General features: G+C 38.7%; 1 protein-coding gene across 1 annotated transcript; it reads right to left on the reverse strand.

Annotated features, from left to right (window-relative positions):
* Positions 1-256: 256 nt before the first annotated feature.
* LOC143863385 (uncharacterized) lies at positions 257-6941 on the reverse strand. Its single transcript, XM_077374061.1, has 10 exons — positions 6573-6941; positions 5450-5636; positions 5206-5345; positions 4645-4757; positions 4434-4557; positions 3997-4152; positions 1579-1734; positions 1209-1288; positions 526-575; positions 257-408 (listed from the first exon to the last, which is right to left on the reverse strand). Exons 1-10 carry the CDS (start codon positions 6939-6941, stop codon positions 257-259), a joined length of 1527 nt encoding a protein of 508 aa, XP_077230176.1.
* Positions 6942-10666: the final 3725 nt, after the last annotated feature.

Consider the following 10666-nt stretch of genomic DNA (forward strand, 5'->3'; position numbering starts at 1 on the left):
AAAGTTATTGGGCTATATATGTGGATTTCCCCCTTCCCTATGCAGACGAGTTTTCAACATCTCCAAGGGACGGGCCCTGTGGAGTGGGTCGGGCACGGTTAGTGCTGCTGGAAAACAAAACCGGGGAGGGTAGATGACACAGAACCGGACAATATCTACACAGTAGGATCGGGGCGTGACAGAACATTTGATGTAGATGAAACAAAGCAAATTAGCATTTTGGCATTAGAAGTTGAAAATGATCATTTGACGATCACTAGGGATAATTGAAGCTAGCGAATGGATGGCCCACGTCGCTGTAGTACTGTTTCAGCCACTTTGTTATGATCTTAATCTCCCTCTTCCTTATGTTTTGAAGCCACTCCGGATCTTCTTTAGTTGAGAATCTAAGGTCTACGTGGTGGGCCCCTGTCACAAGACAACGAAATGTATTGATATTTCAATATAATGGATAAATATAAGTTTGTGTTTGAGAGAGAGAGAGAGAGAGAGAGAGAGAGAGAGAGAGAGGTTTCGTTTGTAAACCTTGTGGTGCAACTATGGCAACAATGCTCTTTGATATGCTCTTCAACACCCTGTCAAAGAGGCATTTATATCAATGTTTTTGGGGGTGAATTAAATGAAATGATATATGCACGTTTTCAATTTGCTGGTGATTGCTTTCTGAGAGTAATAAGTTGTAACTGTTAAAAGTATAAAAGATAAATAATGCCTTTCTCCAACAGCTTAAGGTTTTGGAGAAGTTGGTAAGTTAACAAACTTCCTTTCATTATTTATGTAAAGAGAAGTTGGTAAGTTAACAAACTTCCTTTCGTTATTTATGTAAAGGAGTGCAGATATCATTCCCATTAATTAAAAAGTTACAGCTAAAGGTTTTGGAGAAGTTGGTAAGTTAACAAACTTCCTTTAATAGCTAATTAGGAAAGTGTAAATCAAAGAAAGGAGTGCCTTTATTTATGTAAAGGAGTGCAGATATCATTTCCATTAATTAAAAAGTTAAAGAAACCTTGAGGAATTCTAAACTGAAGGGTGCCCTTGCAAAAAAGACATGATGGTGATGTGCAGCCAATGGGGGAGCCCTTTCACCTCTTTTTTGCAAGGGCTCCATTCAGTCTAGACTTCCTCATAAACCTCTTGTACAAAAAGACATTCGAATATTAATGGACATAAATGAGAAGAAAATGGGAGTTATGGATTCATGAAATTACCCTCCACCACTCCAAGGGTCCCTTAGGCCGTTGAAGAAGATAATGTTGCTCCCAAATCGTTTCAAGACAATACTAATATTCTGCCACAGTGAAAAAAACAAGTATAAGAATTGCAAGTTTCAAACCAACTTCTAATGGGTTGTTATTTACCGCATGAGATTTTAAACAAGCTCTCAGCCATTATTTGTTTTGGATTTTGATGATCGATTTTCAGTCCAAAATAGATTATTGGACTCAAATTGGGTTCAAATTTGAGTTCAATAATCAGTTCAGACACAACAGATTCTCAAAATCCAAAACAAAAAAGGCGTCAATTATTTCAAAATTTGAAGTAAAAATCTTTCAGACTGTAGTTTTTTCTGATACCCACATGCCCACCGAATTCCGTTGTAATCCAAGTTGGTCTCGCTGGATCATAAAAGGAATCTTTATAGAAAGTTTCTTTATTATTGTAGTTGTTTTGGGAAGGATTAAATATACTGTCATTGCTCATCCCACCAATTGTCAGAATCATCTCTGTAGAAGCCTGCATAAATTCAAATATATACTATTCTTCAACTCAACTCAACTCAACTCAACTAAGCCTTTGTCCCAAAGTAGCTGAGTTTTTTTTTTTTCTTTTTTTAAAAGGAAAATATTTTTCATAGTCACAAGATAGTGTAACAGGGAGGTAAAAAAATACTATTCTTCATAAGTAAATAATCTACTTAGCCAAAGAAAGGTTAGGATAAATTAATTAACTAACTATAAAAAGGGTCAACCCTGTGCCATAGTTGTAAGAAAATGATATTTCCAACCCTTTTTGCTGTCTTTTCTTATAATAACATCATGTTATGCTATGCTAAATGGCAAAGAAGGTTTTTGATGGTAGTAGTTAAGTTCTTAATGAAGAGTCAAGGCCTTATCTGCCACATCACAAAAACTTCAAGAAAAATCAAGCAAATGTGGAATGAAAATGCTGCCGGGGGGGGGGGGGGGGGGGGAGGATGGTTAGAGAATTTCATTTACGTAGAAAAAATTGTGTAATTGCAGTGGATTGTTTTTCTACTTATTTTTGGGATTTCCACTTTAAAGTAGATGAATGTAGGATCATGCAGTGTTTCCAGCTGCCTTTCTATGGCTATGTTTGGATGGCAGGAAAAATACTTCCAGCGGAAAAACATTCCTTGGAATTATTTTCCTTTCCATTGTTTAGAGGGAAATGGGATGCTTTTGGCTTATTTAGAGAGATATCGTCATAAATAAAAACTTGAACTTGGTTGGTTTGGTTCTGTTAGAATATGTGAGATCTCAACTGTTAGATTAGTATTATCTTTCCTCTCTAGAAACTATCCAACGGTGAGATCTCAATCTAATCTAATGGTTGAGATCTCACATATTCTAATACGTTACACTTGTATTGCTTTTTGAGTAATCCAACAATGAAAAAGTAGGAAATTTTGAAAAAAAATTCCTTTCCAAACTTTTTTCAGAAAATTCTTGCAACCCAAACAATCCAAACAGGACTTAGAGAATTGAAAATTCTGAGCATTATTGACTTTCCTAAATTTAGAAAAATACAAAACATGTACATTTCACCCCATGAACCTTTTTTATAGGCCACCCCCTTGAACTTGACGTGAACTACGTCTTGCTCTCTTTTTATTTTCTTTCAAAAGAAAGTTATTTTTCCAGGGGCTGATATCTGCACGACTACATTTTGATCATGGGACGAATTTTTTTAAATAGCTATCAAAGCTATAACCATGGTTTTAAATTTCGGCCGAAATCTGAAATTTCAGATTTCGGTTGAGACCGTAACTGAAATTTGGCGAAACCTGAAATTCCGGGTTTTACCAAATTTCGGACATTTTAGCCAAAATTTCATGAGTTTTAATAAATATAGATATATTCCAAAATTTCAGCCAAAATTTGGTAATTTTTTAAATAATAATAATTTTTAGTTACCGGATTTCGGCCAAAATTTTGGTTTCGGTCAACACAAAAATGATACCCTAAACCGAAATTTAAAACCATTACTATAACTACTCCCAAAAAGCTCTCAGCTTTGTCTTGTTGCATGTATTTACCTTTTAGCATAGTGGTGTAAGTAGTCACCATGGAAGAGACAAGCGTTGGATTTACCAAGAACTTACCTCATAGAATAGTGGTACGTAGTACGTGTTTGGTTGTCTGTAGGGAGTGTAATTACCAAATATAGAGAGAGGAGGTAGATGGAAGAGAGATCAAAGAGAGAGAAAGTATCATTCCCCTGACATCCAAGCAAAAGAAAGAGCCTACCTTTCTTGGCTGGGATTTTACCCGGAGGAGACAAGGGTGACACATCTTAGACAAAAAATGATTAACTAGGTGACATCTCTCGTAGTCTCCTAAACAAAGTGATTCCTGCCGCTTTTAAAATATGTTCGTGCAGATATCAGTCCCCTTTTTCTATCTCCACTTTTATTCTTGTTGGGGAAAAAGACAAAAGAAAGAGTGCTGCTATGTCAAACTGTTGCCTAGCCCATAGTGGAACCTAACAAATACCAACAAGCCACATGACACAGGTGGGGTACTTATGCCATTGTAAGAGATTTTCAAAAAGAAAAAAGAACTATGATTGAAAATAACTTGCACCAGACCGGATTGGAGGAACATTCCTCTAGACCCGCTAATACTCCTAATAGTCTAATAGCAAAGGGTGTGGAAATATCAATTTCTGATATTTCCACACCCGCTGCTATTAGAGGGGTTGGAGGAAGTTCCACCAGACCGGTCTGGAGCAAAGTTCTGTTCGGATTCAACAGACCTGCCACCACCATGCCTCCATCCCATGCGGATCTGAAGTATCATTCAAATCGAAACACGTGGCATTCCCTGTATAGTTATAGTAGATATTCGCTGCACCGTACAATCTCGCGAATGTGTCATTCCCCACCGTCGGATCGTCTATTGCCTTGCACATCTGTCCAAAGAAAAAAAAAAAAAGCTTCAAACTAGTCAAGGGCTCTCATTAAATAAAAGGGAGCTCTTGTTTTCACCCCCTTTGTTTTGGTCCCTTGCACCTCTGAGATTTTATATGGTGTAAGCCCTTACAGTCCCTTATAGGATGATCCAAACCGTCCATGTGATGGAACACAACCTAAGTAGGTTGTGCCCCAAAAATATTTCTATCATCAGCTACAATTCCAAACGAGTCAAATGGGTGAAGATAATGAAGAAAAAACAACGGGGAAAAAAAAAAACCTGTTTGACAGGATAAGCCGGTAAAGGTTGTAGGAAGTTGGAAGGTGTGGGATAATCTGTCATGGCACCGTAAACGTACGCAGTTGAGAGCCAACCCTCTAGATAGCCAGCATCGATATAGTTCCTGTAAGAATTATATATCTATGTGAAGGAATTAACATTTGAAAAAGATATACAAGTGATTGTGGTGATGTAAGAATCGATTATTTACTTGCAGATTTTAAAAGAACTTCGGAGCTTTTCGAGTCCACCAGGCTGTTGCGCAGTATCCTCGATTTGCTGCCATGAGCCTCTGATTGTTCTGTAACAGCTTTCGCTCTCACTCTGATGGTTAAGATCAACTGATCAATCCATCTATATTTTGATTTGATTACAATAGTTAAAACATTTTTCACAGTCACAAGATAGTGTAACGGGACTCGCACTCCTAGCCCATGCTATACATTGTTAAAAAATAATGGGCCCAACTCCATCAAAACATGAGGACAAAATAGTGGGTTCCACCATATGCATGGGCTTGGGTAGAGATCGTAGGACACGCCCAATCAATGGATATGAGTCCTCACTCTATGCATGGATTTGGGTAGATATGTGGGCCCACTCATGAATGTAAAATGGTGGAGCCAACCATATGCATGGGTTTAAGTATAGATGATGGCCCTACCATGTCAAAACATTAGCTATAAAATGGCGCGTGTGTGTGTGTGTGTGTGTGTGTGAGAGAGAGAGAGAGAGAGAGAGAGAGAGAGAGAGAGAGAGAGAGAGAGAGGACCCTAAAATCTTGTGTGACAATTTCGTCGAAAGTGTATGGGTTAGCAAGATTAATGTCCTCAAAATCGAGGATTGGAGCAGATGATGCCAAGGCCCCAATAGCAACATGTGGGTATTTCAACCTGAACCATGCTGCCAACACTGCAAAATTCCAATTGTCACTTCAATATACTAAAAAACCAAGGTAAAGAAATATCATTTACAAAAGCAAAAAAAAAAAAAAAAGTGAAGAAAGAAAGCCGTACTTCCTCCATATGAACCCCCAAAGACAACCACAGGAGACTCTTGTGCAGTTAAATTCTTCTTCAAATCAATGATCAATGTTGCATAATCAGCCAAAGCCTGTGTTGAGCTCAAATACCCAAGCGTAGTTGCATTCTTGTAAGCCACCTCTTTACCACCAAAAGGAATCGACTCCCCATAATACCTATGCTGCAACAAAATCCCAAAAAAAAATAAAAATCAAATCAAATCCTACCCACTTTTTTGCTTTGAGCTAGGACCCATATTAATTAGTTTCTATGTATTGGGTTTCACTAATATACTCCATGGATGGGAAATAATAGCATATACTATGGATCATAGAACTAAAACACGTCAAAATTGCGACTTTTCCGAGTTGACGACTCACCATATTTTGATGATGGGACGAGCAAGGGGCGGAGCTCCATGTAGCATAAGTGGGGCAGCTGCCCTTGTTGAGTCGGCCAAAATCCTTAATAGGCCCAACTAAATTGGGCCCAGCCTTAACCCGCCCACCTTATGCATAATGCCCCCTTATGTATAACCTGCCCACCTTATGTATGAGTCCTCGCTCCGCCACGAGCCACACTGTTTTACACTTATCTGATTGGTTGCTGGGAGTTTTTGGGAAAGAATGACCTAGAGTGGAATTGAACAAATCCCTACTATATGCCCACATGGCATAGGGAGGGGTAGTTTTGTCATTTTCAGAAAAAAGGAATTTGGGCAAGCAGGTGTTAACGTGTGAAGAGGCTATTTGATAGTTCCATACCCAGTTCCTAACTTGGTTACCATATCATTATTCTTTTGGGAATTGTAATAGCTTTCTATCGCGGCTTCAAACATTTAAAACAAGATTAGTTCGTCCCATCATCAAAACATGGTCCTCCATTGCGTGTCTATATTTTAGTACCAATGCACCAATAGGAAAAAGTCATCTGAGTTTTTATGGGGTCGCCAATCACTCGTTCGGGTTGACTCAACTTGACCCACTTCGTGTCATCGCAGAGTTTACGTGTTCTTAAACAATGCCATGGGTATATTATCCCCAATAACTTTGAGATCATGGACTCAATACGTTCATACGCAGTGCGTAAAATATAACATGAAAGGATTCGAAATAACCTCAATAAAAACAAGAAGGGCCTGGAAATAAGGCGCGGTATCGAACATGAAGCCAGTGTTCTGCGCAAACCATTCGATATCGCCTTCGTTTCCCATATAAACAAAGATGGGCGATTTGTTTGCAGCACCCCCCCAATAGGTGTAGTTTATGAGATATCTCTGTTGGAATGTTTGGTAGCTCTGAGGCTGGTAATTGAAGTGATCAAGAGTCTGAGTAAAGTATTTTGTCTCATAAAGCTCCTCATATTGAGTCGAAAGAGATAATGAGAGAGAAGAAGGAAAGAGAGGGGGGAAATTGTTAATCGAGTGAGTAAGAGAAAAGAGAGACAAGTACAGTGAAGATAAAAAGAAGAAGAGTTTTAGAGCCATTTCCTTCTTCTTCTTCTTCTTATCTGTGGTTTAAAGATTGAGAAACCACCTTGTTAAAAGATAGAGGAGAGTCTCCTTTGTATCTATGTTGTTTGAGAGAGAGATGGAATTCTGAGTTATAGAAGGTTTTCAAGCTTTGTTGAGTATTATTTTAGTTGGGAGGATGGCTGAGAAAACTTTGGAATCCTCGACTATTTTGGGGTGCTCGGCCCGCCATGGGTGTATCATGGTCAAACTACAAACAATAAACACTCTAGCTGTCCTATTTGTCATCATGGCATAAAAAATAATTATCAATGGTTCACATTCAATCGATAAAAGTCCGAAGATCGAATGGACCGTCCTTAGACAATTTTTACTGTAGGATCCGCTTCTGTTGATGGGCCGGACTCAATCACACATGACACACTCGCCCCGCCATGGGTGTTTCATGTTCAAACTACAAACAATACACACTCTAGCTGTCCTATTTGTCGTCATGGCATAAAAAATAATGATCAATGGTTCACATTCAATCAATAAAAGTCCGAAGATCGAATGGACTGTCCTTAGACAATTTTTACTGTAGGATCCGCTTCTGTCAATGGGCCGGACTCAATCACACGCTCGGCCCCGCCATGGGTGTATCATGGTCAAAGTACAAACAATACACACTCTAGCTTTACTATTTGTCGTCAACTCGTCATGGCATAAAAAAGTGTTGAGAAAATCCGCCGGGCAAAATAATTTGATTGTGCACAAATTTAACGGAAAAGATAGAAGTAAACACAAGCCACAAGATGAACACCGAGATTTTACGTGGTTTGAGCCTACTCCATGAGTAAGAAACACGATCTTCCACTATGAGAAAAACAATATACAAGGATTACAATGGATTAAACCCAAATCCAAAACCCGCAATCCTTTCCTTGCTTCTCAACCCAAGACCGTAGAAGAGAGTAATCCAAGAGAAACCCACAAGAGAAACCCCAAGAAGAAACCCAAAAGAGGAGCCTAAGAAAAATCCACTTTCTCCTTCCCTCTTTGTCCCACCCTCTTGCTCTCTCTTTCTCTCTCTTCCCTTCTCTCTCTTTCCTCCTCTTGGCAGCTGAACCCAAACTTGCCACTCACAAAAGAAGAAAACCAATAGCCTTCTTGTTTTAACCAGGTTTTCTATAATAAAAATAACTAAAAATAGAATTTCCTATTTCTCTTTGCCTTTGCACCGAGTGGTGGGAAATAAGGCAACTTTCCCAACAAAAAGAATGATCAATGGTTTACATTCAATCGATAAAAGTCTGAAGATCGAACGGACCGTCCTTAGACAATTTTTACTGTAGGATCCGCTTCTGTCGATGGTCCGGACTCAATCACATGCGTGGCAGAAAAATGAATACCTCGAAGATCCCGGATGGATTCAGGCATAAGCAAAAATGATCATTGGGTTCACATTCAACGAAAAAATCTGAAGTTCGAATGGACGGTCTTTAGACAATCTTTATGGTGGGACTCACTTCTGTTAATGGGCCGGACTCAATCGCACCTTTGGCAGAAATATGAATAGCCCGAATCCACTTGGGATCCGGGGATCCGATCCAACAACAATGTAAATTTTGGATCCCATCTGGTCATGATTTGTGGAGGTCCTATGTACCCACAAACCAGGCGTCACTGACTCACTATGGAAGAATTTTGGTCCCGTCTAACCTGGTTGAACCGGAATTATCAGAATGTTTAACCTCCATCTTTGTCGCCCCGAAATCAGCCTCTCACGTTTTTGGGAAGAGTTGAGATTAATATCTCCAAAAAGTGTGCTTTTTAATGTCCGCCCTTCACAAAAACATGGAGGGCTGATTTTTAGGAAACACATTTAGGCCATATTTGGCAGCCAAGAAAAATTATTCCATGGAAATTTTGTGGGGCCAATTCTGTGAGGAGGGAGGAGTTGAATGGGATGGAGGAGGATAGCATAAAAAAATCCTTAGAAAGTAGTGAAAAGAAATATGTATTTTGAAGGGGAATGATCTCAAAGGATAAAATCCCCTCCTTTAACGATTTCTGAGAATGGTTCACTACTCTACTCGAGGATAAATTCACCCTCTTTTACTGTTTTTTTTTCTTACCTTTGAAAGTTAACAGATAACGGTTAGGGGGGGAGGGGGGGTGTGTGGATTTTATCGGTCAAAAGGGGGGGAATATCATTTCCCATTTTGAATTGGTTTTTTGGTTGTCGTGGTTAATTTGCAATAGCCCTCCCCTCACTCCCACCCTCTCAAGTCTCCCGCCATCTCTCACAACCGGTGTTAGGTATCTTACTAGTACGCCAAAAGCTCTAGAGCTGATGGAATGCGTTAGGCAAGGCCCTTTAAACCTGTCTCATACCATACCAGGTTGGCTCCCTCCCATACCTCGGTAGGGCCCCTATCCACGACCGAAACATAAATGTTACCCCTAGTTTTCTTTATTTAGATTATTTTCCTTATGAATATGCTTTTGTACTGCGTAGATTTCCATCTTTATGTTTCCTATTTTGCCAATTTCTTTTCCCGTTTTGGTCTTCTCCATTTCTATACAATGGAGATGGCGTATGGCAATTGAAATCAAGGAAAATAATCAGAGAGTGCTATTTACCACATTGGAGGCCTGAGTTTCCTCGAATTAACTAACCATTTTCCCTCTTTTTCTATCATCTACTTCTGTATTTTCTGTTTTGACAGAAGAATGTTCTATCAGCCGGCCCACAAATATTCCATGGAATATATTTTCATGGTTGCCAAACATGGCCTTAACCGCAATCGAAAGTGAATTAATTTCTTAAAGTCTAAAGCTAAAAAAGTTTCTTAGATGCTTAGAACTCACCATTAACCAAGTTATTATACAAATTAGTAGACAATCTAAATTATAGTTGATTTTTCTTCCAACTTTCCAAGTTAGAAGTTGATTATGTAGGGATGTCAAATTACAGGACATGAGCACAACAGCTAGATCCATAGGGTATGATTCAATCCATATCTTCACCTTGTAATATAAGCAATTGATAGTTAACGAGCATTCATTTTCACTGTTAAAAGTTGTTTGACTACCCAAAGACTTAATTGGAATCTAGAAGTGTTATGTTTACGCGGGCATGCCTGAAGAGTGATGTTAATTTTCCAAAATTCAATTCTAAGAGGTAATCAATCCGTCCCCTGGGATTGAATTTTTGGGCAGCTGAGAAGAGGTGGAGAGCTCCACTACTTCCTTGGGCACTTAATTTTTTTTTAAAAATTGACATATTTCATTGATATTGGAATAGCATTGGGGACCAGGCATCCTGCATTACAGAATATCAAAGAGACCTTCCTTGGGCACTTAATACCTTCTGAAACAAAGGACTTTTAAATTAATTACCAAAAAACAAAGCCTAAATTCAGAAGCAAGGATTGCAAATAACAAGGTCGAAGTAGATAGATATTCAGTCAATTAATCAACAGAAAAGCACAGGCAGGGAACAATGTGTGTATATAGAACAGAAATTAAGAGGAAATGCTCAACTATGTGGATGAATCAATTCCTTCTAGACTTCATGCTATTAAGTAAAATTACAACTAACAGTAAAAATCTATGGAAAATTTAAGATAAATTTAATATAAATCAAGACATGTTTTGTATTGGTTCTGAGGCCTTGTCTTTGAATGCAGTCATCCTTTTATATAGATTTCTATTGCAACTGTCTATAACTCCTCTTGGCCTTTGAGGAAATATGT

This window comes from Tasmannia lanceolata, unplaced genomic scaffold (genome assembly GCF_043159265.1).
Source record: "Tasmannia lanceolata isolate RefF3 unplaced genomic scaffold, GAP_Taslan_0.1 ptg000044l, whole genome shotgun sequence".
Lineage (NCBI taxonomy): Eukaryota > Viridiplantae > Streptophyta > Magnoliopsida > Canellales > Winteraceae > Tasmannia > Tasmannia lanceolata.